This window comes from Heterocephalus glaber, unplaced genomic scaffold (assembly GCF_053883595.1).
Source record: "Heterocephalus glaber isolate CG9 unplaced genomic scaffold, H.glaber_assembly_v1.0 deba00001465, whole genome shotgun sequence".
Classification (NCBI taxonomy): domain Eukaryota; kingdom Metazoa; phylum Chordata; class Mammalia; order Rodentia; family Bathyergidae; genus Heterocephalus; species Heterocephalus glaber.
The window spans coordinates 1,231,909-1,259,863 of record NW_028258312.1 but is presented as its reverse complement, the minus strand read 5'-3'; the positions used below and the strand labels follow the sequence as shown (position 1 = coordinate 1,259,863).

At 43.8% G+C, this 27,955-nt stretch overlaps 1 protein-coding gene and 1 long non-coding RNA gene across 2 annotated transcripts; one reads left to right on the top strand and one right to left on the bottom strand.

Moving 5' to 3' along the window:
- On the top strand, window positions 1-6,452 carry LOC147826538 (uncharacterized). The gene is made up of 3 exons (XR_015438919.1): window positions 1-170; window positions 1,918-2,071; window positions 5,411-6,452. It is a non-coding gene; the product is annotated as an uncharacterized LOC147826538 (long non-coding RNA).
- Dnajc18 (DnaJ heat shock protein family (Hsp40) member C18) lies at window positions 5,323-27,870 on the bottom strand. The gene is made up of 8 exons (XM_004841838.3): window positions 27,693-27,870; window positions 24,627-24,813; window positions 19,614-19,759; window positions 17,468-17,653; window positions 16,047-16,156; window positions 14,849-14,958; window positions 12,191-12,363; window positions 5,323-6,232 (listed from the first exon to the last, which is right to left on the bottom strand). Exons 1-8 carry the CDS (start codon window positions 27,751-27,753, stop codon window positions 6,108-6,110), a joined length of 1,098 nt encoding a protein of 365 aa, XP_004841895.1. The 5' UTR covers window positions 27,754-27,870; the 3' UTR covers window positions 5,323-6,107.
- Between the last annotated feature and the right edge of the window lie 85 nt (window positions 27,871-27,955).

Here is a 27,955-nt window from a genome sequence, read left to right as displayed (position 1 = left end):
CTTTTTTTTTTTTTTAGTGAGACTAGGGATTGAACTCAGGACCTTTGCACTGAGGAGTGTTTGCCCAGTCTGGTTTAAGATGTCAAAGAGGAAGCTTCTGTGAGGAAGGAATGGTCCCGCTGAAACCTATGAAGATAACTGAGAGGCACTTGGAAAAGGGGTTGGGGCAGGTGAGTAGAGAATGGTTCCAGAAAGTGGGAACAGTGTATGCAAAGTCCTTGGGGCAAACATTTGGTAGAGTGCCTGAACTGAAAGGTTAATATTTCATTGTTTTTTGTGTTTTTGTTTTGTTTTGGTACCGGGGATCGAACTCTGGTCCTTACATTTGCGCAGCAGGTGGCAAAACCACTGAGCTAAATCCCCAGCCCTAGGTTAATATTTCAGAAAAGAAAAAAGGATGTATAGGGCCATGAGGAGAGGCCAAGAACTTAGCAGAGCTCTGTTAACCATGGCAGGCCATGCTGAGGCCTTGGTTTTCATTCTGGGGGCAAAAGAAAGCTACTGAGGTGGGTGCGGAGGTGCAGGGCTGTAATCTGAATTACCCAGGAGGCTGAGGCAGGAGAATGGAAAGTTCAAGGCCAGTTTGGGCAATTTAGTGAGACCTTGTCTCAAAAAATAAAAAGGGGGCCAGGTGTGGTGGTGCACACCTGTAATCCCAGCACCCAGGAGGTTGAGGCAGGAGGATCACTGAGAGTTTGAGGCCAGCCTGGGCTACATAGTGAGTTCAAGGCCAGGCTGAACTACATAGTGAGACCCTGTTTCAATCAATAAAAAATAAATAAATATAAACAAATAAAAAGAGCTAGAGATGTACTCAGTGCCCCGGGATCAATTCATAGTACAGCAAAAAACAAAACAAAAACCTCTCTGGTTGCAGTGAGGTGTGTAGGTTGGAGGGGACCCTGTGCAGGTGCAGAGACTCGAGACTACTGCAGTGAAAGTGCACAGTGGTGGGAATCAGGTGGTATCAGAGGAGATGAAGAGATGGGTCTAGGATGTTTAGAGGTAAAATCAATAGGACTTAGAGATGGAGGGGATATGGGGAAAGAGCCACCAAAGTGTTTTGGTTGTCTATGGCTGCAATCACAAAATGTAATGGCTTAAGGCAGCCAGCCATAGTTTTCTTATTTGTTCACAGTTCTATATTCGGATATTGCTCTGCCCATCAGCCAGGGAGACAAATGCTCAACTTGGCTGCTTTGTTCTCTCCTGTGCAGCTTTTCCATGTGGTCAGCATAGTGGTCTCAGGGCAGTCGGACTGAAATGTTGGCTGGTTTTCCCCCAAGTGCAAAAATGGAGGCTGCCAGTTTGGCCCCACTGTATTGGTTGAAGGGGATGAAAGGCCAGCCCAGACTAGAAAGGGGACCATAAAAGGGCGCGGAGATTCAGTGTGGTCACCAGATACCACACACCGTCTACTGTCTCCTGGGTTTCTAGGGTTTGTACTTGGATGCATGGTACTGCTGCTCATGGAGAGGGAAGCACTGTGTGTGGCTTTCATGCTCCTCCATTAAAAGAAAGTTCACTTATCTCCATAGGAAGGGTGATTACATGTCAGGTCTCTCTCCCTCATCCCTTTGTTGTGGATTCCTGTGGGCTGTTTTGTGCCCCCTGTGACATCCATCCCACTGGGGATGCCTAATCTAAATCCTGGTTTTCTCACTACATGGTTGTTCCAAGAGCCTTGGGACTGGGTCTCACTTGTTCCCTGATCCCCATCCAAGAAACTCACCCCACCTGTCACATAGCAAGTTCTCACATTTTCCTGATTTAAATATCATGTCTCTCCCCCCCCCCAAGTGAAAGATATCGTGACCAGTTGAGCTCATGTAAATGTCATAAACTGATTTTTCTCCTAGTACTAGGGATCGAACCCATGGTGCTCTGTTACTGAAATATATCCCTTTTTTTTTTCAGTACCAGGGACTGAACTCAGGACCTTGCACTTTCAAGGCAGGCATGGCACCATTGAGCTAAGTCCCCAGCCCCCCTTTTTATTTTGAAGGTCTCGTTAAATTGCCCAGGTGGGACATGAACTTGTGATCCTGCTTCCCTCAGTGTTGGATTACAGGTGCGTACCACTATGCTAGGCATAAACAGTATTTTTAAATCAAGATTTTCCTAAATATGGGCTGCCGGGAACAAAGCCAGCAAGGAGCTGGGATTATACCAGAGGTTTTTTTTTTTTTTTGTATCAGGAATCGAGCTCAGGACCTTGCACTTGCCAGGCAGGCAAGGTGCCAATGAGCTACATCCCTGGCCCCTCTTTTTTTGAGACAGGGTCTTACATTGTAGCTCAGGTTGGCCTTGAACTTGCAGCAATCTATCTCAGCCTCCCAAGTGCTATGATTACAGATGTATGCCACCATACCTGGCCCTACACCTGATTTTTCTGATGATAAGTATAGTCTTTACCTGTAGATTGACTCTGATATGCTGCAGCTGCTGTTATAGAAAATATGGAATCTGTGATATCGATCAGTGCTATCTACTGTTCTAAACATGATCCTACTGTTAGATGACGGGGACTGGAACAGAGGTCAATGGCTCTGCTAGTGCCAAGTGGCTCCAAGGGAGTCAAGCATGTACACTGCCCACGGGTATCATGGGCAGTGGCCAAAGAACAAAGGAAAATATGAGGCCATTCTCTTTCTATAAAATCATTTAATGTTTTACTTTGTTAAAATACAGTCTAGATGCAGTAGATCAGGTGACCAGAGTTTTCAGGATTCTTACTCCACCAGGAGCTGATTTCATCTGTGTCATCCGTGACTCTGGTCACAGAACATCTTTAACTGAGAATACTGAGAGGGATGCAAATGATGCCATCCATAGCTGACACATGGGTAGGCAGTTGGTGGCCACTGCATGAGGTATCAACGATCCAGGTTCAAAAACTAAGATGGTAGTAACTTGACCTTTCCAAAAATAAATATATTAGGACACTACAGAGACACCTTCAATGAGTCTAAAATAAACACAAGGGAAGTGCTAGCTCCTGTGAGGAGCGGTGCATGCACAGACGGTGGATCAATGTGTGGCCAGCTGTGATAGAGTGCTGCTGGAATCCCCCAAAACCCTCACGGCACCAGGAAGATCTGAGAAGAGCACATCCTGGGCCAGGCTCCTTCGGCCCATGTTCCAGTGGGGTTTGGCATTCACTGTAATTTCTAGTTGTTTTCACCAGCAAGCATAGCAATGTCCTTTTCTTATTGGTTCCTACTCCCAAGCTTTGAGGCCTAAGGCTGATCATGGAAGCTCAGAAGGTTTTCTGGCATGAGCAGATGAACCCTGGAGCCACTAATAATCCAGGGACATGAGTTCCTTCCAGCTGCAACATTACTGAGATGAGAAGGCTTTTCATGCCTCCTCACTGCTGATCATTTGAATGAGAGCTTGAGGTTTTGTGTGAGCCTTAAGCCCTATTTCTTAGTCTCACTCCCAGCATATGCCACCAGTCTGCAGTAACATTCAAAGAAACAACCCGCTCTGTGCCAAGTTCTGACAGCAGGAACAGCCAGCCTCACCTAGAGTTTCTGTGCTATCAGGAAGTCTTCCAAAGGACATAGGCAAGAGGAAAAAAGCTTATCTTACCACCGTGCAGACAACCCATCTAAACATAACCAAGGAAATTAGAGTTTAACAAGTGTCTGGAGAGTACCAAATATAGTAGATTAAACTATCCCTCAGCCAAAGGATACTTTGAGAAAAACCAGACATGAGTGTGTGGCCTATTAGTAATAAATAAAACAGTACCATCAATGCTATAAAAATAGACAATCAGCACAACATTTAATGAGGTTATTACCACCTCTATTTAGGATCATCACAGATAATTCATCACTACTATGGAGTCCATAAAATGTGTGACTATGCTATTCTTGGGCATCTAGAGCAGTGTCTTTTAATCTGTCAAGTTAGTTTCATTATGGCCCATTTTCTAGCAGAGGTCGAGGGTAGGGAGAGGAGAGCTTTGATTTCTGTGTGTATAGGAACTTTCCATAAGCACGTTTTATAGGGTAAATTCCCCTGTCATTCACATGTCAAGGAGGCCCAAAAAACCCAAGACAACTGGGAGTGGTAGTGCACAGCTTTATACCAGCTAGTCTGGAGGCCAAGGCAGGAGGATCATGAGTTTGAAGCCAGCCTTAGCAAGTGGGCAGCAAAATCTGGCTGTTTCTAGAACTGCTCCTCCTCTCTGTAGCTGAGCAGTTGTCCCCTACCAGCCACTAAAAGCCCCATTCTTTACCTATAAACCCACTTCCTGCCTCTGTGGAACACACACATATGTTGAACCGCACTGGACACGTCTATGATAATCTGGCAGCTCAATCCTGGTTGCTCACCTCCACAGGAAGGCCTGATACCATGTAGCCTAGGTGATACCTTAGTTCTAGTCACCAGCAGGAAGGCTTGCCTGCCTTTGAAAGACCTCCTATTTTGTGTTCAGGGCTTGTGTAGGGCCCTGCTTCCTAAAGACTGCAGGGAAATTGTCCCAAATGGATGCAGGACTTTTGTAGAAAGATCCAAGGGTACTCTGGAGAGGTGGGCACAGAGGCACCCTTGGGAAAGATTCTACTTTGCCAATGTGACTAGGATCCCTTGAGAATTAAAGGTGATCTCTCACAATTCCTATTTGACAATTGCCCTACCACCTGGCTCTGCCACTACCAGTTGTCTGACTCAGACCAACGGTCCTCTCTGGGCCAAGGTTCTCATTCATAAAAACAGATAAAACCTCAACTTCACAGTTGTGAGGAGGCTTAAGTAACAAAATACATGTGACAGCCCCTGTTTTATAAGAGGCTCTCAGTAAATGGTGAATGAATGAAAAAGCATCTCATATTACAAACTCTAGGGCACTGGGTTAAACAAAATGACTTCGGGCCAATGCTAGACAGGATGTCCCCTTCTACCCCCAGGATTGAGCCAGTGCTTCTTCTCAGCTCTGGCCACTGTGCCTCTGGGACAGGGACTCAGGTCGACGATTCCAAGTGATGACACCAAGGGGATATCACACAAAGGAGAGTCTCTGCCTTCTATGGTGGACTGGGGAATCTGCACCGAGGAGCAGAAACAGAGTCTTACGTTTTAGCTTCTCCCCCGGCCCTTCTTTCTGCAGCTGAGCTGTCTGCTGAACTGTTTCACAGTCTTCAATTTTTTTCTGGACTCTCTGCCAGAGAGAGGATTAAGAAAATAAAAGAACCTCAAATCAGGCAGTTTGTTAATGTTTCTTGACTGAACAGAGATTGGGATAATAGAAAACTATGGGCTGAATAGCTTTAGTTTCTGCACATTCCCCTTAGAAAACAGAAAGTTGAGTAGGAATAAGTTCCAAGGGCTGAATCCTCAGGGTGCTGATGACTCCAAAGATGTCTAATTCTTTTTTTTTTTTTTTTTTTGGTACCAGGGATTGAATTTGGGTCCTTGCGCTTGCGCAGCAGGCAGCGAAACCACTGAGCTAAATCCCCAGCCCAGATGTCTAATTCTTGACAGACATTGTAAATAATTGTAAGTAACATGAAGCTGATTTGGATAAGTCTAGAATGCCTGGATAGTGAGACTTCACTGAAGGAGGGAAGAAGGAAGAAAAATGCATCCTTCCTAAATCCAAAACAGACTTTTTTTTTTTTTTTCAGACGGCACTATGTAATTTGGGCTGGCCTTAAACTATGTAGCAGCCCAGGCTGGCCTCAAATTCTTGGTGATCTTCTTGCCTCAGCTTCCTGAGTGCTGGGCTCACAGGCATGCACCACCATATTTGGCTGAAAACAGACATTTTTTCTGTAATCAAACTAGTCACAGGAAAAAAAAGGAGATTTGGATGTGCTCCGCTGCCCTGAACTGCATTCCGAGAGGCAAGGTAGACATGGAGCAGGGGCTGAGAGAAATGCTCAGCCATTCATGTAACTTAGAGAAGCAGCCCTGCCCAGCAAGGGTTTCTCTATGACCAGCCTGGCTCCATGCTCAATTTCCTTCAACTCTGTGCAACAGACAACATTAGCAAATAGGAAAATGTTCATCATTTCCTGATTTTGTATTATAAAATGGAATTAGGAACATAAATAATAAGAAAACCCCAACCCTGTGCAAGACCCATCATCCTTTCAACCACTTCTGCGGAGCCCAATTAGTTTGGAAAGTTTTTCACAGTTTTCAAGTTTCAGCGATTCTGCTTTCTGTTTCAGTCGTTCATCTCTGTATAATCCTGCCAAGTTTGTCAACTCCGACTCTGAAAGATAAAAGAGATAACCAATTCATCAAAAGAGCTAAGCTCCTTTGTTTCATTTCAATATTTCTGGACTCAAAGTGCCTTTTCCTTAAATGTTTTTTTTCTTTTCGTTTTGGTTTTTGGAGACAGGATCTCACTATGTAGCCCAGGCTGGCCTGGAACTTGAGATCCTCCTGTCTCAGCCTCCTCAGTGTGGGAATTACAGGCATGTGCCACCATATCTGTCTTCTTAAATGCTTTTTCTTTCCATTAAATTTATTTATTTGTATTAGGCACTGCACCAAGTGCTGAGGATTACAGAACACCTGTGATCCTGTCGTCCCACAGTATCTGTGCTCTACTGTAAATGCCTTGGACTTAGCTCTTATCAATAAAACATTTGGCACCCAACTTTGGAAATGTGCATGTGTGCAGTAAGGGGAGATTGTGGCCTTCCTATCCATGGTATTCAGATGGCAGGTGGAGAGACTGAAGCCAGTCACCTATTCCTGTTATCTGAAACAAAGACAGTTGCTTCATTCCTTCCCTAGCATTGCTGATCATAACTCACACTCGACAGGGCTGACCTCTGGTGGGCAGCATCTGTGGAAGGCCGGGCTGCTAGCAGCTTCCCTCACTCCCTCACCACATGTGGGGTCTACAGCTCAAAGGCGAAAGGCAGCTGGGCTCTTTTAAAAGTGAAATCATCTGGATCTGGTGACCTTTGTCTCCTTGACTAAATGAATTTCATTTTCTTTTCACGGTAGAGGTCATTCTATTTTTAGCTAGAATATAATCTCTGCTATGTTTCCTGACTCCACAGTGGTTTGGTTGCCTTGATTTTTTATTCTTTTGTAAGGTTTCAGAGACATTTTGAGAGAGAAATGCTGAAAAGCACCTCCAGAGATGAGTTTCATATTAACAAGATGGCGTTCAAGGATGGGCTGTGTGGTTTCCAAGAGCCTCAGGCAGCAGGAAACTCCTCAGGGTTAAAGAACTATTCTTGTGAAAATGCTATTTTAATCAATATGAAGCATGCCTATCCATTCTTAATCATTTTTCGGACAGATTTTTTTATTGGCAGAACAAGAGGCACCTGTCTGATTAATCAGCAAACTGCCTGGAAACATGAATTAATATTTAGCCAGGAGCAACAATGGGCACTGCTTTCTGAATAAGTTTCTACTGACACAAAATACTGCCTGGCATTTCTGTTCACAGTGATTCTGTTTACGACAAGTAAAGCACAAAGTGCAGTAAAGGGCAGGACTCCAGAGAGAGGGGCAGATATGCTGGAAAACCCTCCCTCTGCCAGGAGCAGGCCCGGGCTGCAGGACAATGTGCCTCACCCGTGATGAAGGTGCCTGCCAGCCCTAGCCTGCCCATGCAGTCACCTTGCAGGTGATGGGCTTCATGGAGGGTTGTCCACTACACTCAAGTGAAAACTCCCTGCTTCTGCATCCTGCCCAGATCTCAGTGCTGTCTCCATTTCTTGGGCTTCTTGGCATATGGAAAACCTATTTATGAGGTCTCTGTAAAATCAGCCTACGGCCTTGGTCCTTTAGAGCCCCAGCTCCACTAGTACAGTGGACTTTTAACTTATGAACTCAGTAAGTTCCTGAGGGCTGGTTGTAACTAAGTCAATATGGCTGAGATCTGTATATTTACCTGGGTATACGCTATAGGTAACAAGAGGCAGATGAATTTTCCATTAAAACCCAAGTTGTTCATATTTCAGACAGGTTGTACACTGAGGGTCCACTATATGTAGAATGAACTACATGGCCTTGCTTTACATTCAAATTCCCTAGGTTCTTTTGTTTACTGACCTTTTCTAGATACCTCATTCCTTAAAGTCTCAGTCCAGAAAACATTAAAGGTTTATGATTCTTAGTATTTTCTGCACTAAAGACTACTATAAAAGCTGATGAGCCTGGCGTCGAGGTGCACACCTGAAATCTCAGCACTCAAGAGACTGAGGCAGGAGGATCACCATGAGTTCAGGGCCAGCCTGGGTAACATAGTGAACTCAAGGCCAGCCTGAACTATATGTGAGACCCTGCTTTAAAACACACACAAAAAATAGCTGGGTGGTGGTGTGCGCCTGTAATCTCAGCACTCAGGAGGCTGAGGCAGGAGGATTGCTTTGAGTTTGAGGCCAGCCTGGGCTACTCAGTGAGTTCAAGGCCAGCGTGAACTACATAGCAAGACCGTCTCAAAAAACCAAACCAGGGCCAGGGATTTAGCTCAGTGGTTTTGCCGCCTGCTGTGCAAGCGCAAGGACCCAAGTTCGATCCCCGGTACCAAAAATGAAGAAAAAAAACCACCAAACCAACCAAACAAAAAAAGCCTATGAAAGACATTCACACATATATAAATGCTTTTCTTGAAACATTATATTGCTTTTCATAAAGTTACTGAAACTAAGTCAGAGACCCCTGCTCTAAGAGATGACCCTGTCCAAGGACAGTGTTTCAAGGAATTATGTCCCACACCAACCCCCCAGGCTTACAGCAACTTCTCTCCAAGCTGCCAGTGAATCCTTTCACCCTTCAATGAGCAGAGTCAACTGGAAGAATGTTACTTTTGACAAGTTGTTAATATTCAGTAACTTTTAAGTAGTTTAAAAAAATCTGTGGAAGGGACAGGATTAAGAGAACACTTTTTTTTTTTGGTACCGGGGATCGAACTCGGTCCTTGCGCTTGCGCAGCAGGCAGCGAAAACACTGAGCTAAATCCCCAGCCCAAGAGAACACTTTTTATTCTTAACAAAATGTTCCCTTTGTACTGAACACCAGGCACAACAGATGGACAGAGCATTGAGCCTTAAAGGTAAACCGACTCTGGCAAATTGCCAAGAGAAGCAAGTGCCCGAACTGCTCCCCAAAACATGCTACACAAGAGCCCAGATTGGATTCTGACAGCTGCAAGGCCCAACAAATGCCAGCTCCCATCATGACCCAGCCCTCCAAGACAGTGCTGTCTCCTATCTGCTGTGCAAGGCCACACAAAGCCCAGATCCCACCAGGAATCCGGCGCTTCATCTGTGCCAGACACCGTGCAAGTGATTCCCATGCCATTTCTCAGAACCTCCAGAAGGAAGTTCATTCTACCTCCGTGTGGAAGCCTAAGCTTCTTCCTACTCTATGACCCTGCTCAAAGGCCTGGAGAAGTGCTCCTCAACCAGGCAGGACAAGGTCTCAGCTCCACTAGGCCAGAAGGCAGTTCTGCCTGCTGCCTGTGTCCTTCCCAGCCCAGTGGCTCCCCACCCCTCATCAGGCTTATTACGCAGATGCAGCCGTGAAGGAAACAGAACAATCAGGGTTCATAGTGAGGGATTACTCATAAAAATTCACCCAGATTCAGGATTCTAAGAAAGAGCAGAGAAAAGAAACAAACAAAAGATTAAAAAAGACAATTGTTAACTCTGATTTAAAAAGTTACCATTCTATATTATGCCAAGAGTGAACTTTGTTCTCAAGTGGGTTTATTTTTACAACCTCCAAATGCTAAATTTACCCTTGTGGGCTGCACTTGCTGCAGATTCAGAGGGCAGGTGCTGCCTGTTCTCAAATGGCACTGGGGTGGTGTGGAGCCTCCGCACAGCCATTGTACTTGAATGCCAGAAATAGATTTTTAGGAGTTTGTGCCGATAACCACACGCACAACCTGCGAGCACATGCGTTATGCTCTCTTGCTGGGTTCTCACTTGGACCCGGAGAGTGTGCCAAGGCTCCAAAACCAGGCCTCACACGGGTGGGAACAAAGGCAGAGAAACCACCTTTGCTGCAGTCATGAGCTCAGCATAGTTCTAGCTTTGTGACATCTGAATGCCAGAGGAGTGTGTGTGTGTGTTTGAAGATACGAATGCAGACTTTCCTCCAGTTCTTTCAGAAAGCAATAAGCTCAAAACTTTTCCAGTGCCCAGAACAATGGGAATGTTTAGGATATACACTGCAGTTTTCACCTAATTTGGATCCAGATATATATGCCTAAGGCATTTATCTTGCTCCCAAATTTTTTGCTGATTTTTAAAAACATACAGTGGGGTGTGGTACTTCTTGACCCCTCAGTTTTTTTAATGAAAAAACAATTTCCTTTTCCTATTTAATTGCCCCTAATATCCCGAAGTTATTGTTCCCAACCTCCTAATGTAATGAAGGCAGCTGTACTTTGCCTTACAGAAAGAAGGCAGAGACAAGGCCCCTAAGGGTCTGGGGTAGGACATGGGCCCTGCTCTGTTACTCATAACCCTCAGCATTCTCACTGCTTTCCAGTCCTGAGAATCCTGTCTTTTCTAAAGACATTTGTTGAGCACCTATTCTGAAGCATGGTCTGTGCCAGCAGCCTGGCACATAAAATTAGTACGACATGGTCTTATCCTTGGAGAGTCAGCAGTCCTGCAGGGGAGCATGACAGACCTATGGAACACTAATATGCATGATCATTACACGCTAGTAAGAAGAACAAAGTGCACTGGGGATGGTGCTACTCCTGTAACCCCAACTACTTGGGAGACTGAGCCAGGAGGATTCAGGCCAACTTTATGACACCCTGACTCAAAATAAAATTAAAATAGCGCTGGGAGCTGGCTGTGGTAGTGCATGTCTATAATTCAGTAATCTGGGAGGCCGAGGCAGAAGGACCACAAGTTCAAGCCCAGCCTGGACAACCTAGTGACTCAGTGAGACCTTGTCTCAAAATTTAAAAAAGGGCTGGGGATGTAGCTCAGAGCAAAGGCTCTGGGTTCAACTTCCAGTACTGCAGGAAAAGAAAAAAGAGGAAAGAGATTAACTTGAGGGATGGAGTTAGGAGTATGTGATGGGTCAGCCAGGGTTTAGCAGCACTGTGACCAAAGAGCTAATTTTTTTTGGTTTTGGATCCAAAGGACTAACTTTATCCAACACTGTTAGACATTTAATAATACCCAGTAACAAAAAATAAGAGTGTGCTTTGAAAAAAAAAAATCAACCAAAGCTGAATTTTATAAGATATAGTTACTGAAGGTATGTGTGTGTGTGTGTGTGTGTGTGTGTGTGTGTGTGTGTATGTTTAATTCAAGTGTGATAAAAAGTGAGTCTGCTGGCTGAGAGCCAGGGCCAGCACTTCGTAGTAACAACTGGAGTTGTAAGCCAAGCCCCAGACACTGCCATTGCCACTGAATCCAGAGAGGGAAACAGAAAGCAAGGCTGTACACACGCACCCCCATGAAGGGCAGATGAAGGGAGTCACTTTGTTCTGTGTGTCCACAGCTAGCAGAGGTGGGGGTAGGGGACACATGACTCAATACCAGCAACCAATAAACCCTTGGTTTGGCTCAAAATGCTAGCATGGCTCTATCAGATTTCCCTCTAGGGAACATGGGATCCAGAAGTTGAGGATCAAAGCAGCAAGCGCTGAGCACTGCAGGAGGAAGCTTGAGATGTAGAAAGGGACTGATGACTGTCGGGATCAGGGAGCTGGGAAAGCAACTAGGTCAGCAACCACAGCAAGCACAGCATGAAGAAACAACACTGGTGACAAGGGGAGGCCAGTGGCAGAGAGAGATAGAGACCCACAGAGAGATAAGTGCTACCTAAATTCCTAAGATTTCCAAGTCCTGGCCATGTGTACCCTATCAATAAACTCCCCTCACCCCATGGTGTGTGTGTGTGTGTGTGTGTGTGTGTTACTGGAGATTAAACCCTGAGGTGCTCCATTTATTTGGGGACAGGGCTTGCTAAGTTGCCCAGGCTGGCCTAGAATTTGTGATCCTCCTACCTCAGACTCCCAAATAGCTGGAATTACAGGAATGGGCCACCTTGCCTGGCTTCTCTCTCTCCTTTTTTTTTTTGGAAGTAGCCTGAATGAGCCTCTGTCTTCTGTCTCTATTCACAGAAACACATATAACCTAAACCAGGAGAGGGGGCATCGGGAAGCTGGAGATGCCTCATGGTAGGATCAGAGCCCCCACCAAAAGCTTCTTTGATAGCATCTTACTTTGCTGTTTCTCCTTCCAGCAACTCGTCTGGATGTAATCAATGTAATCCTTCTCTATTATCTTCTCCAGGTCACGCAGAGAAGCTCCTCTGTAGGCCTTGTCAAAGTTTTTATCCACAAAGTAAGGCACCTGGAGGTTCTGGGTTTCTCTAGAAATGGTGTGGCCCAATGTCCTAAAACAGACAGACAGAAGCTCAGGTGAGATTGGTATATTTGGCAATATCGTTCTTAGCGCTGGTCTAACAGATATCACGATAACCATCACCTTGTCAGAGAGCAAATACAGATATTTTTTTCTCTTTTTTTTCTTTTTTTGGGGGTGATACTAGGGACCCCAAGGCCTTCACACTGAGCTACAACTACAGCCTTTTTTTTTTTTGGCGGTACTGGGGATTCAACTCAGGACCTTGCACTTGCCAGGCAGGTTCGGCACCACTGAGCTACATCCCAGGCCCCACAGCCTTATTTTTTTTTGAGACAGGGTCTCATTCTGTAGTTCAGGCTGGCCTTGAACTCACTATGTACCCCAGGCTGGCCTTGAACTTGTGGCAATCCTCCTGCCTCAGCCTCCCAAGTGCTGGGATTACAGCCATGTGCCACCATGCCCAGCTCATAGACACCATTTTATACCCAACACTTCTTATTTCCCCTAGCAAAATAGTAAAATTCATCATTATCAATATTATATGAGCATGTTCATACTGTGAATTCAGCTTCAGCATATAAGTTTATTTTCTTCAAGGATTTACCTCTTTTACACTGTTTTCTTTGTAAAAAGTAGAATGATGAATGCTTAAAAAACCGATTAATGTATTGTAGAGGACCTGGCATGGCACCTGACAGTGTAGGCTGTGGGTGAATGGTGGTTATGTGAATTAACATTATAGCAAACTATTTACAAAACACCAGACAGCTTGCTCTAATGTAGAAGCAATTCATAGGACATGACAAAAAGTACATCACACATAGCTGCTATGTGAGAACTGCAAAAAACTTAGACAAAGGACTTCAGTGATGTCTAACACTCCATGGGTCCAAGACATCCAATGGTATCCGGTGCTCAAAACCATTAAGAGGTTGTCCCCACTCTAACCATACTGAAGAATTAAAGGTGGCACATATCTGTAATCCCAGCTTGCCTATAAGGCCTCTCTGGGTTACATAGTGAGTTTAAGGTTAACCTGGAATACACAGCAAGTGCCTGTCTCAAAAAAAAAAAAAAAGTGAGCTCATATTCAAGTTAAAACAATATGACAGCAACGTATAAAACCTGAGCAGGACAAACTCCATCTTAACGGAGCTATATGTGCCCTTCCCTGGCCCTCTAGTTTGATCTACTTAAGGATATTGCCAAATACCTAGGTTTGAAGGGCATGACTGTTTGCACCTCACTCTGGGAAGGGGTTAGTAGAACAGCCCCAGCTCACTGGCCTGACAAGAAAGAAGGTCAAAGTGGTATGGAAAAGAGGAGAAGTTGGGAAATCAAGGGAATCAGGCCAGTGTGACCTGCCTGCAGTAACTTCTCTCTGACCTGATGACTAGAGCTAAGCTTTGCTCTCTGTAAAAGGAAGATATTGGCCTAGAACAATAGTCTTCAGTTTACAGTGATCACCAACAAAGATGCTTCCTGTCATGTAGTATCCCATAAATTCCACCCATTTTTTCACTGCTGGGGATGGAATCCAGGATGGGTGCCTGCTTAACTGTAGAGCTACATCCCTGGTCCAGATTCTTTTTTTTTTAAAGGTTTTTGTCCACTAACCCATATTAATGAGTAATAAAAAGAAATTAATCCAGTGATTCTCAAACTTTAGCGTGCGCCAGAATTATATTGAAGACTTATTAAAACTCAGTTTGGTCCTGACTCCCGGGGTTTCTGGTTCAAGCAATACGCAGTGGAGCCTGAGAGTGTGCATTTGTTATTTTCGCCTTTTTGAGACAGGGTTTCTGTATGTACCCCAGGCTGGCCTCGAACTCATGGCAATCCTCCTGCCTCAGCCTCCCAAGTGTTGGGATTACAGGTATTACAGGTATGTGGCACCATGTCTGGCTCCTTATAATTTTTTATTTTTATTTATTTATTTATGTCCTTTTTCTTTTTTTTTTTTTAGGTTTTCTGAGGCAGGGTCTCCCTTTGTAGTTCAGGCTGGCCCTGAACTCACTATGTAGCCCAGGCTGGCCTTGAACTTGAGGCAATCCTCCTGCCTCAGCCTCCTGAATGCTGGGATTACAGGCATGTACCACCATGCCTGGTTCATTAGGGTCCTTTCTAACTCTACCATGGTGAGATAAGGGTTTACTTTGAACCTCAAGTTACTCTTTTTAAAAAAATTTTTATTTTATCTTATCCTATTCTCCCCTTTCCAACCCCTTCCCAGAACCTGACATTACTCTTAATCCTTCTGAACTACTTGCTGCTATTCTGCAACTGACCAGATGATGTCACTGTAGAACAAAACAATACATCTGAAGAGCTCCTGAGACTACTTACAGCAGTTTTGAGTCTGCACTATTATCACTTAGCTGTTCCTTTAAACATAAAATCAGTGTTTTCTACAGTGAAAAGTGAAACGAAATGTTGGTAAAATATCAGCAGAACCTTCACATTTTTCATGTTCCATACTGTTATTGAGAAGGACTTATAAATATCTGACTTACGATTTATAAAATAGGCTATATGGAGGATTAGCAGCCAGCAGTTGAGTAACGACAGATATGATTACAATCACAAGAACCGGAAGTAACTGAATAAATGCAGAATATGTAGTCTAAAAAAGAAAAAAGTTGTTGGTGTAATCATTGTTCATCAATGTAAAGGTTATTAAAAATACAAAGAAATCCCAAAGTAGTGGAGATTTCTAATGCACTGTACAGGAGGACCCACAAAGCCCAAGGCTTCTTTAGGAACACTTATCCTCTCTGCTGAGAAGGCTGAAGGAGGCCCATCCACAACCCAGATATAATTTAGGTTGGCTTTGAACTCACTATGTAGCCCAGGCTGGCCTCAAACTCCCAGCAATCCTCCTGCCACAGCCTCCTGAGTACTGGGATTACAGGCATGTGGTACCATGCCCAGCAAACCTGGAGGCCTTGTATATGCTAGGCAATGCTCTACCAATGAGCCATATCCCTAGCCCTGAAGAACACATCTTTGATGGATGAGTATGCTGACACCCAGTAATACTGCAGCCCCTCCTCTAGGACCAATAGCAGGTTAGTGTTATGTGACCCTCTTGCCTTGGCCACAGATGACTGGACTAGGGGCATCTAACTCTAGCAGGGACAATCAGATACTCCCTGCTTGGGGATTTGAGGTTGAGGTCTGTCACCCTTCACACTTATATCTGGCACTGGGGAAGGGGAAGGAGAATAAGCCAGACTGCTTAGAAAGAACAAACCAGAGGCTGAGAGTAGTGGGAAAACTGGAGATAACCTGGCTCAGCTCACAGTGAGTGCAGCTGCCTGGGAGCCTAACAGCACCCAGGTCCTGGTTCCTGACTGTCCTCTCACCCGTGAGCTTCATGAGACTCCCTGGATCGCTTAGCTCAAGCCCATTTTAGTTCTGAATCTTCTGAAGGAGGCTCTTATTTTCTGTATTTAAGAATACCAGATCAAAATAGCCCCAACAAGGAAACTGAGATCTGGAGAGAAACAAAAGAACTGGCAAGGCGTGAGGGTGAGGTAGATTCTGGCTTATTTGGGCCAATTACCCAGCTCTTCTCACCATTGCCTCTGCTCCCCTAAAGCACATTTCGGCCACAGCTCAAGGTGAACTTCTAGAACTTGACCATGCCTCATAACGGTGGGCTCAGTACAACTGCTCATGAGCCACAGCTGTGGTCACTTCCCCAGGCACCTGAGCTTTATCTTCTTCCTCTTCTTTCCGTGTCTGTGTCCTCTCATGTCGGTGCCGCCGGCGGTAATACTGAATGTCATCAGTCACATTTGAGAACATATGAATATTTCCTGGAAAAGAAAAAAACACTTCATAGGCACATGGCGAACAATCCTTTTTTTCAAGGTCCTTGCTCCGAGCTAGGTTCTTTGAGGACAGAGTATTGGGCTATATTACCCAGCAGAAAAATAAGACAGTAGGTGAGCCAGTGAGCCAGCTGGAGAGGGAATGTGCTTTGCTCTTCTAACATCACTTAAACAGTCCTTTGCAACTGGTGAGAGGGACAGAGATAACCCTAAAGACTAGAAGACAGTGAGTGTTTGGACCATGAATCTTATCTGGTGTGCTCATGTCTGTAGCTGTGGACAAAATCAGACTGTCATTGGTATCTTTAATAGCAACTCATAAAATTCAATTTGGAGAGCTGGTGGTATAGCTTAGGCATAGAGTGCTTGCCTAGCATGTGTGAGGCCCTGGGTATGATCCCCAGCACCACACAGTCCCAATCTTCTGGGGGTATTTTCTGAGGGTTGCAGTACTGGGGATTGAACCCAGAGACACTACTACTGAGCCATATCCCCAGCTTTTTTTATCTTTTATTTTGAGACAGGGTCTTGCTACGTTGCCCAGGCTGGCTCAAACTTCTGATCTTCCTGTCTCAGCCTCTCAAGTAGCTAGAATTACAGGCATGTGCCACTGTGCCCAACTTCAACTTATCTTTATAACCTCTATTTTGCAATAGTTACCATAACAATAGGTATTTTGCTAATGATTTATAAAGCACTTTAAAATATCAAATCTTGGGCCAGGGATTTAGCTCGTGGTTCTGGTGCCTGCCTCGAAAGCACAAGGTCCTGAGTTCGATCCCCAGTACAAAAAAAAAATAAAATAAAATCTTCATAGCAAATGAGAACTAGATTTTTGTTTGTTTGTTTGTTTTTGGTACCAGGGATTGAACTCGGCACCTTACGCTTGCAAGGCAGGCACCGGAACCACTGAGCTAAATCCCTGGCCCTGAGAACTAGATATTATTATCAGCCCCATTTTCCAGGTGCAGAACTAGGGTGAGAGAGATCTAGTCAAAAACACATAGCTGGAGGCTAGAGACTTGCCTCAAGCTTCTGTTCAACTGATTCCAAATTCTTGCTGTTTCCACGAAACCACTGTCCCTTTATTAAGATCTTAAAGCTAGAGCTTGCAGAGAACCATAAATAAATATTTTTAAGAATCACAATTCTGAATTGGCCATGATGGCACATACCTATAATCCCAGCACTGGGGAGGCTGAGGCAGGAAGATCACCTTGAGTTTGAGGCCAATCTTGAATACTCAGTGAGATCCTGTCTCAAACAAACAAAGAATCATAATTTTGGGATACTAACCTGTAGGAAAATGTCCTCCAAAGAAGACATTGAATAGCTCTTCTGGAGTGATGTCGGCTTCAAAGTCCTTGTAATAATTATAAGGTCTGCCTCGAGGTGCAGTGAAAGTCACTTGTTCATCTCCATATTCATCATAGCGGAATCGCTTGTCAGGATTGCTCAGCACTGCAAAGGCATTTCCTATCGCTGCAACCAACAACAAGCACGTGAGCAGGGCCTTTGCTGTGCTGAGGCCAATCACAGCAGCAGCAAGGAGGGCCCAGAGTTGACGGGTGTTGGACAGTATCACAGGGGCCCAGAGAGAGATGCCTGGGCCTGCAAAGCCCCCTTGAGATTGTCCATGACCTAGCTTGGTAAGCCAGAAACAACACTGGAATCAGACAAACTAAAAGTACTCCTAAAGTGAGAGTTAACTCTTAAAGAGTTCTTGAGTCATCTCAGCTGTCCTCGGACCTCACCACCTCCCTCCAGTTCAGGTAGCCAATCACTATAATTCTCAGACATGTTGGGGAAATGTCCTCTAACTGGCTAGCACGCTCATCCATCAAAGATGTATTCTTCAGGGCTGGGGATACTGCTCATTGGTAGAGCATTGGGTAGCATGTACAAGGCCACCAGGTTTGCTGGGCATGGTGCCACATGCCTGTAATCCCAATACTCAGGAGGCTGTGGCAGGAGGATTGCTGGGAGTTTGAGGCCAGCCTGGGCTACATAGTGAGTTCAAGGCCAACTGAAATTATACAGTGAGATCATGTCTCAATTAAAAAAAGAAAAAAAAAAAAGGCCTCCAGGTTCAATCCCAGGGCGAGAAAAACAAAAACACAAACAAACAAAAAAAGGTATTCTTAGGCTGGGTGTGCTGCTGCATACCCTACTTTGGAGGCTGAGACAGAAAGATCACAAGTTCAAGTCCAACTTGGGCAAGTTAGTGAGATCTTGTCTTAAATAATAAATAAATAGGACTAGGGGGATGTAGCTTAATGGTAAAGCACTTGCCTATCATGCATGAGGCCCTGGGTTTAATCTCCAGTACCACAAAAATATATACATTCTGGAAATATGGAAATCAGTGGAAAAGATTTGATCTATAACTGTTTTTATGTTCTTTCCATACAGCTTTTCCTATGAACATTTAATAATAAGGGCTTTAAGGCCATTCATGGTGGTGCACACCTGTTATCCCAGCACTCGGGAGGCTGAGGCAGGAGGATCGCCATGAGTTCAAGGCCAACCTTGGCTATATAGTGAGTTCAAGGCCAGCCTGGACTACATGGTGAGACCCTGCCCCGCTCCAAAAAAAAGGAAAAAGAAAAATAATAAGGGGTTTATGTACAAAGAATTCTATGGTTGTAGAAGTTTGGGAATACTGCCTATGTTCTACTTGGACACAAACACGAGCCTTTATGTTCCACAGCAATCAGGTCTGGGTTTTTTTGTTTTTTGTTTGTTTTGGTTTTTGGTACTGGGGATTGAACCAAGGGCCTTTACACTGAGCTACATCCCCAGTCCTTTTTTATTTTTATTTTGAGTCAAGTTCTCACTAAATCACTTGGGCCCCCAGAATGCTGGGATTATAGGCAAGTGCCACCATGCCTGTCTATCTTTTATGCACTCTGGCATCTGCCACATAGAAGGTCTTCAATAAATATTCACTGAATCAATGAATGAATGGTTCCAAAAGGTATACAAAGAAACCAAATTTTTTTTTCAAAAGAAATTAGGGTAAGTAGATGAAAGCAGGAAGGAGCTATGCTGATAATCACTGCTTAAGAAGTATGACAAGGAGGGCTGGGGATTTAGCTCAGTGGTTCCAACGCCTGCCTTGAAACTGCAAGGACCTGAGTTTGATCCCTGGTACGAAAAAAAAAAAAAAAAAAAAGAAGTATGACAAGGAGCCGGGTATGGCAACACACCACTGTAATCCCAGCACTTGGGAGGCTAAGGCAGGGGAATCTCCACAAAGTTCAAGGCCAGCTACATAGTGAATTCAAGGCTAGCCTAAATTACACAGGAGACCCTGTCTCAAAAAAACAAACAAACAAAAAAGAAATATGACAAGGATAAAACCGTGCATATGGCCTTATAAACCAATTTGCTGTCACCAACCATCACAAGGGCAGAATTAAGCATCAGTTCAAGATTAGACCTTTGAAAGCATCTGTTGCTCCGGGAGCACAGTTCTTATCAGGGTGAAATTTCAGGGCCAGTTTTCTATAAGCTTTCTTAAGTTCTTCATCACTGGCATTTCGGGCAACTCCCAGAATTTCATAGTAATTTCTGCACTTCTTGATCCTCAAAAAAAAAGAAAAGAAATTAGAAATATGGTATGCCCACATAGGCCCCTTTTACAATTTAACTACGAAATAATACATTGATCCTCCCTTCAATCTGTGAGACCCAAAACAAACCTAAAAGAAATTAGCGAACCCATTAATAAAACTTTCAAGTCCTTTACCTAGACTTTTGTTCTGATACTGGGGATTCAACTCAGGGCTTTTGCACTGGGCTATATCCTCAGTCCTTTAAAAAATTTTTTTTAAATTTTTGAAACAGGGTCTCACTAAATTGCCCAAGCTGGGCTCAAACTTGTGATCCTCTTGCCCCAGCCGCCCAGAGGGCTAGGATTTCAGGAGCATGCCACCACATCAGGCTTAAAAGTATTTTTTGGTGTGCTCCACAGCCATTGTTCTAATGAATGGAAACAGCTAATTTCCATTTGCTTGGCACACGCTGCATGCATGTATTGAAATATCACACTGAACCCAGTAATATATAGAATTTATACTTGTTAATAAAAAAAAAATGTTGGGCCAGGGATTTAGCTCAGTGGTTTCGCCGCCTGCTGCGCAAGCTCAAGGACCCGAGTTTGATCCCCGGTACCAAAAAAAAAACCAAAAACTGGCCTCCCTCTTTTCACCTAAAGGAAACACAAATCATTTTTCCTTATTTTTTTAACTAAAAATTTATCTTAGAGATTGATCCATAATATGTAGAGATGAGAAACATAGAGCAATAGTTTAGACTAGAATGGCAGTTCTTAACATTTTGATCTCAGATATCTTTTTCTGTTTTGTTTTGGTTGTGGGATTTTTTTGCTTTGTTTTGTTTTTGGTTTGGTTTTTTGAGACAGACTCGGTATGTAGTTCAGGCTGGCCTTGAACTCACTATGTAGCGCAGGCTGGGCTCAAACTTGTGCCGATTCTCCTGCCTCAGCCTCCCGAGTGCTGGAATTACAGGTACACACCACTATATCCAGCTTCAGAAATCTTTTATACTCTTAAAAATTATTGAAAAGGCTGGGGATTGTGGTATACACTTGTAATCCCAGCTGCTTGGGAGGCTGAGGAAGGAGGATAAAAGTTCAGCTAACCTGGGCAACTTAGCAAGATCCTGTCTCAAAAGGAAAAGGAATAAGGATGTAGCTCACTGGTAGAGTACCCTGGGTTCAATCCCTAGTACCATGAAAATAAGTAAATAAATAATTGTTTTAGATTCCTGATAGCCCTAAAGTGTGTGAGTTATATCTACCAATACAGTATTTACTATACTAGAAATGAACACAAAAATTACACCATGTAGCCTTTCAAACATTCCACTGTACAATTATGAGAAAACAAGAGTGAAAAAGGCAAGTAGCATGTTTGTATTATTATGAGAACAGCCTTTTTTTCCTTTTGGTACTGGGGATTGAACCCAGGGCTTTCTCACTGACTATATCATCAGCCTCTTTTTTTATGTTTTGTTTTACTTTGAGACAGGGTCTCTCCAAGCTGCTAAATTGCCCAGGCTGGGCTTGAACTTTTGATTTGCCTGCCTCACTTTCCAAGAGTGCTGGGATTACAGATGTGCAATACTACATCCAGCTTATTATGGAATAGTTGTGTTTTTTTTGGTACCGGGGATAGAACTCAGGATCTTGCGCTTTAAAGGCAGGCGGCGGAACCACTGAGCTAAATCCCTGGCCCAATTATGGAATAGTTTTAACTTGCAGATCTCCCTGGGAAAGTTTCAGGATTCTCAAACCACTTTTTGAGAATTGGTGGACTACTGCATGAACTCTTGAGTCAAACATGCCTTTGTCTGGATTTGATCATACTTAACCTCTGTACCTTAGTGTTATCTTTCAAAATGGGCTAATAAGTATACCTACATTTCAGAATTAATGTTATGATTAATATAACCATTATATACTATAAACATGTACTATAAAATAAAAATTTAAAAATGTTATGATTAAATAAAGTTATCAAAGCACTTGATAGCAAGTGACACTAAATAAACATTAGTGGCTAGGTGGTATGGCACATGCCTGTAATCCTAGCTACCCAGGAGGCTGAGGCAGGAAAATCCAAAAGTTTAAGGCTAGCCTGGGCCACTTAACAAGACCCTGTCTCAAAAATAAAATAAAAGGGCTAGGGAAACATAATAGTGGTAGTGCATTTGCCTAGAATGCACTAGGCCCTGGGTTCAACCCCTAGTACCAAATAAATAAATAAATAAATAAATAAACAAACAAACTTTAGCTACCACAGTAGGTATCTACTTCATTCTTTTAAAAGCTGCTGTAAGTCAGTAACACAGGAATTATAATGAATTATAATGCAGGGTCTATATCAACCAGGTCTCTTCCTAAAAAGCTTCCCAGTTTCAATTCTGTTTCGATGGCAGATACTCACTTGCCCCTGACCCCATTCTCTCTTCCTCTCTTAAATTTGTTTTATGAGAGCTTCATTGAGGAATAATTCACATGCCGTAAAGTTACCTTTTTTTTCAAATGTACAGTTCAGTGGTTTTTGAGGGGGTCTACTTATAGAGTTGTGTATTTATTATGGCTATCTAATTTCAGAATATTTTTTGATGGGCATGGTGGTGCACACCTGTAATAAGAGCACTTTGGAGCCTGAGGTAGGATGATCGCCAGGAGTTCAAAGGGCAGCCTGAACTACACAGCAAAACCCTGTCTCAAAACACCAAAAAAAAATTTTTTTTTCATCACCCCTAAAAGAAACTTCATACCTATTTGCAGTTATTCCTACTTCCCCTCCTCTAGGGAAGCCACTAATCTACTTTTATCTCTATAGATTTGCTTATTCTGATTATTTCATGTAAAAAGAATTATACAATATGTGACCTTTTGTGTCAAGCTTCTTTCACTTGGCATGTTTTTAAGGTTCATACATATTGTAGTATGTAACAGTACTTAATTTCTTTTCATTACCAAAAAATATTTCTTTCTGGATGTAGGGGACTACTTGGATTAAACCCAGGACCTTGCCCATGCTAGACAAGTGCTCTACTACCCAGATACGTCCTTGGTCTTTTCATATTATTTTGAGACAGGGTCTTGCTAAGTTGTCCCAGCTGACCTCAAACTTGTGGTCCTCCTGCCTTGGCCTCCCAAGTAGCTTGGATTGTAGGCATGTGTCACCATGCCCCATTGCTTGTGGGAAGTTTTTTAATTAATTCAATCTCCTTATTTGTTGTAGGTCTACTCAAATTTTTGATTTTTTTTCTTCAGCCAGTTTCAAGTTTATATCTTTCCAGGAGTTTGTCCATTTCATATAGGTTATTTAATTTGTTGGCATATAATTATTCATAGTATTCTCTTATAATCTTTATTATTTTCATAAGATTGGTAGTAATGTCCCCTTTTTCACTCCTGATTTGAGTTTATTCTTTTTGTACTTGGCCATTCTATCTCTAAAGGTTTCTCAATTTTGTTGATATTTTCAAAGAACCAACTTATGATTTTACTGGCTGTTTTTCTATATTGTTTCATTTATTTCTACTCTATATTATTTCCTTTTCCTGCTTGTATAGGTTTAATTTGTTCTTTTTGTACTTGGGGTAACCCAAGGTCTTCTTACTGAGCTACATCCCTAGCCCTTTTTAATTTTTCACTTTTTTGGCAGTACCGGGGATCAAACTCAGAACCTTGTGGTTGCAAGGCAGGAGTGGTGCCACTAAATCCCTGGCCCAGCCCTTTTTAATTTTTAGTTTTAGACAGGGTCTCACTAAGTCACTCAGGGTGGGCTTGAACATTTGAACCTCTTGCCTCAGCCTCACAGAATGCTGATTATAGGCATGATTATAGGATTATAGGCATGCGCCACCATGCCCAGCTTTTTTCTAGTTTCTTTCTTTTTTTTTTTGGTACCAGGGATCGAACTCGGGACCTTGAACTTGTGAGCCAGGTGGCAGCACCACTGAGCTAAATCCCCGGCTGGCCCGGCTGGCCCTCTAGTTTCTTTTTTTTTTTTTTGGTACTGGGGATAGAGCTTGGGTCCTTGCGCTTGCGCAGCAGGCGGCGAAACCACTGAGCTAAATCCCCGGCCCTCTCTAGTTTCTTAATGTTGAAGAGTAGGTCACTGACTTGAGGTTTTTCTTTTTTTAAATAAGCATTTATAGCAGTAAGTTTCTTTCTTTCTTTTTTGGGGAGACTAGGGATTGAACTTGGGACCTTGAGCTTGCAAGGCAAGTGGCAGAACCACTGAGCTAAATCCCCAGCCTGGATCTATTGTATTTTAGAATTGTGGATTCACTTTCACTAATTGTGAATTTCCAAACTTCCTTCTGTTATTAATTTCAGAGAACATATATTGCATGATTTTAATATTTTAAAATTTATGGATGTTCATTATATGGCCTAAGATATGGTCTATCCCAGAGAGTGTTCCATGTATCCTTGAAAAGAATATATATTCCATGGCTATTGGACAGAATGTTCTATGGACGTGTGTTATATTTAGTTGGTTTCCCCTCCCTCTTTTAAAACTGAAGCAGGCTTACCAGGTAGCTCACATTATACTCTAATACTATACTTCTACCCAGTCTTCTCTCTGAGGTCAGGAAGCTATTGTGCTTTGAGCCGGGCATGGTGATGCACACCTGTAATCCCAGCACTCCAGAAATTAAGACAGGAGGATCACTATGAGTTTGAAGCCAGTGTGGACTACATAGTGAGTTCAAGACCAACCTGAACTACATAGCAAGACATTGTCTCAAAAAAACAAACAGAAAAGAAGTTATTGTCCTTCAATAATAGTAACAATAGTGACAGCAGCAGCAGCAGTTAATTCTTATATAGCACATCCTCTGTGCCAGGCACTCTTCTAAGCACTTTACATGAAACACTCGTTTCATCCCACCACACACTTACCTTTGTACCCCAAGCAGCTGTTCCTCAGTATAAGTGGAGCTGCCCTCACCCTGCCGGGTCTGGTTCCGCTCATTCTCAGACTTCTTTTCCTTTTGTGGCTTCATACAGTCACAGCAACCACAGGGCTCGTGACTCTCGGGAGGTCTGTCTTCTGGGTATTTGTTTCTTCTAACTGCATCAATGTAAGCTGCAAAGCAATAGCCCCTCCAGTAGGCCTCCATTTGACCCTGAAAATCAACTTTGCTATCTGCCTTCACTCTTGGAGAGTGCTTGTTGACATGAGCAGGGGAGTGCAAAGAATAGGATGACATGATGCTTACTTTTAAGCATCCGTACAAAGCTGAATAAACATCTTCTCAAGAAAACTACACAGAAAATATGGGTATCACCTAAGAAAAACTTATAAAAGCCAGAAACATGAAGCACAAGTCCACTATATTTACAATGGTCAGTCAGCAAATAATCTTGACTTAGAGACAGAAAAGGAGCCCAGCATGTAATCCCAGCACTTTGGAAGGCTGAAGCAGGAGGACTGCAAGTCTGAGTCCAGCCTAGGCAACTTAGTGACTTAGTGAGACCTTGTCTCAAAATAAAAAGTAAAAGCCAGGCATGGTGCTGCACATCTGTAATCCCAGCACTCAGGAGGCAGAGCCACGAGGATCCCCATGAGTTTGGGGCCAGCCTGAACTACACAGTGAGTTCAAGACCATACTGCACTACATAGTGTAACCCTGTCTTAAACAAACAAAAATAAATAAAAAATAAAAACAGACTGGGGTTGTAGCTGAGTGTGAGGGCCCTGGGTTCAATCCCCAATATCACATGCTTCTCAGGGGGCTCAAGAAGCATTTGCCCAACACCCTGCCTTTAGTGCAGTACAGGAGAAAGCCTATTTCTCTGTGCTCCATGGTCAGAAGTGACACTGCTTATAAAATAATACTTTTTCTTAAAATTATGAGAAAAAAAAAAGGAATCAAACTCTGTGTAGATAGGGAAGGGTGGAGGGGGTGAAGGGTGCACAGGTAATGGGAGAAAAAATAAAAACTAAGATGCATCATGTTCTGGTACAAACACCCAATGATAAATGTAAATGTATTTTATACCTAAAATTTACCAATAAATATATATATATTTTTTTAAAATAAATAAATAAATAAAATAATACTTTTTCTTTTTCTGGTACCGGGGATCGAACTTGGGACCTTGTGCTTGTGAAGCAGGCACCGGAACCACTGAGCTAAATCCCCGGCCCAATAATACTTTTTCTTACACTATCTCCTACCCATATGATTTATAAATGACTTTTTTTTTTTGGTACCGGGGATCAAACTCTGGACCTTACGCTTGAGAGGCAGGCACTGGAACCACTGAGCTAAATCCCAGGCCCTTCCTACCCATATGATTTAAATAGAGAAGAGTTTAGTTATTTTAAACTAACAGCTATAGACCTAATATGCACTAAGACCCTTGGCTAGGTAGATCAGGGAGATGTATGAGTAAGGCCTACTGTTGACCAAAAAGAGGTTATAGTTTAATGAGAGAGGATTAGATAAATTATAACCCTAGCAGAATGTAAAGAGGGTTACATGCAATCCAGTCAAAGAGAGCAGAGCACTTATGTCTTGTCTGAAGGATCTGGGAAAAGTTTAAAAACCATCTTTCAGCTGGGTGTGGTGATACTCACTCTAATCCCATCACTCAGGAGGCTGAGGCAGGAAGACTGTCATGAGGTCAAGGCCAGTCTGGGCTACATAGTTCAAGGCTAGCCTGGACTACAGAGTAGTCAAAGTGTCTACTCTGTCTCAAAAAACCAAAACCAGGGCTGGGGATTTAGCTCAGTGGCACCTTGTCTCCCTCACAAGCACAAGGTCCTGAGTTCGATGCCAATACCAAAAAAACAAAAACAAAACCAGGCATGGTTTTCCTAGCTAGGCATGGTGGCACAACATGTAATCCCAGCACTCTGGGAGGCTGAAGTATGAAAACTCAAAAGTTTGGGCCCAGCCTGAGCAATTTAGTGATTTAGCAAGACCCTGTCTCAAAATAAAAAATAAAAAAAGGGCTGGGGATGTAGCTCAGCAAAGAAGGCTCTGATTTCATTCCCCAGTACTGCAAAATGACAACATCTTCTCGGCCAAGAGTGGTGGCACACACCTGTAATTCCAGCACTCTGGGAGGCTGAGGCAGGAGGACTCATTCAAGGCCAGCCTAGGCAACTCAGCAAGATAATGTCTTGAAATTTAAAAGGGCTGGGATGTAGTTCAGTACAATGGCAAAAACCAAAACAAAACAAAAACACTTCCTCAAGCTTAATGTCCCCGTGACTGACCACTGCTCTGTGACACTCTTCCTTAAATCATCTTGGCTAACTTGCATCCTTCATGTCATCCTATGGAACACGTTCTCAGTGAAGCCTCCCTTGACAGTGAGGCTGTGCTATGTGCCTTGTCGGTGTACTCTCCAACCCCCCTCCTTGTTGTGTTCACTCATCACACAATTCTGACAATTCTGTGAGCTCAGAGGCCCATGTCTATCAATTCTCTACTGCAGGATTAGCAAAACGTGGGGCACATAAAACGTATTAGATCAATACTTTTTGCCTGACTGCAGGTTGGAAAAGGACAACCTATTGGTCCTGATGCGGCTGCACAGACATGATCAAATTGGGACTGAGTTTCAGAGGCCCAGTTTGAGGGTGTCAGCTATAAAGGCATGGAAAAGGGAAAGCCAAAAAAAAAAGAAAGAAAGAAAATGGAAAGCCAGTCCCGAGAGACTGCAGCATTCCCGGCGGTCCACTCATCCGGGCTCAGCAAGGGCCGGATGGCCGCGGGCCCCGGGCGTGGCTGGGGACCAGAGGCCACAAATTGTCACCCGTGACTGGGCTCGAGGCCGGGGCCCCAGCTCAAGCCAGCGTCCCGGTTCCGGATCCCGGCATCTGCCCTGGGCGATCTCGCCCAGCAACCAGAACCCTCAGGCTTAGCCTCTCACAGGCCTCCATCCTTCACCTCAGGCCCGGGATCTCAGCCATTATGCGTCTTATCTCTCCGTAATGCCGCCTCGTCCTACCTTCTGTCCAGGTCCTGGTACCTTCAGTCCAGCGCTCCCCGCTGCCCAGAGTGGCCGACATAATCGATTCTCAGCTCCCAGGTCCACTGAGCCTCCCTTGCGTTCGAGGCTACAAGAGAAGGGGGCTGAGCGCGGGGCACGCTGGTCATTGTAGTTCGGTGCTATGGGCTGCCGGGGCGCGGGACTACAACTTCCGGCAGACCCTGCGTGAGGCCCCGAGGAGATGCAGAGGTCCTGAGGCTGGACGCTTGCCTTCCACCGAT

Bases quoted from the DNA above. Each gene is read 5' to 3' on its own strand.
- Dnajc18 (XM_004841838.3), bottom strand. From the start codon at position 27,753: ATGTCGGCCACTCTGGGCAGCGGGGAGCGCTGGACTGAAGGTACCAGG. The intron at 19,760-24,626 runs GTAAGTGTGTGG...TTTTTTTTTGAG, and splicing joins CAGCTGCTTGGGGTACAAAG to GATCAAGAAGTGCAGAAATT. The intron at 16,157-17,467 runs GTTAGTATCCCA...TTTCTTTTCCAG, and splicing joins TGGAGGACATTTTCCTACAG to GAAATATTCATATGTTCTCA.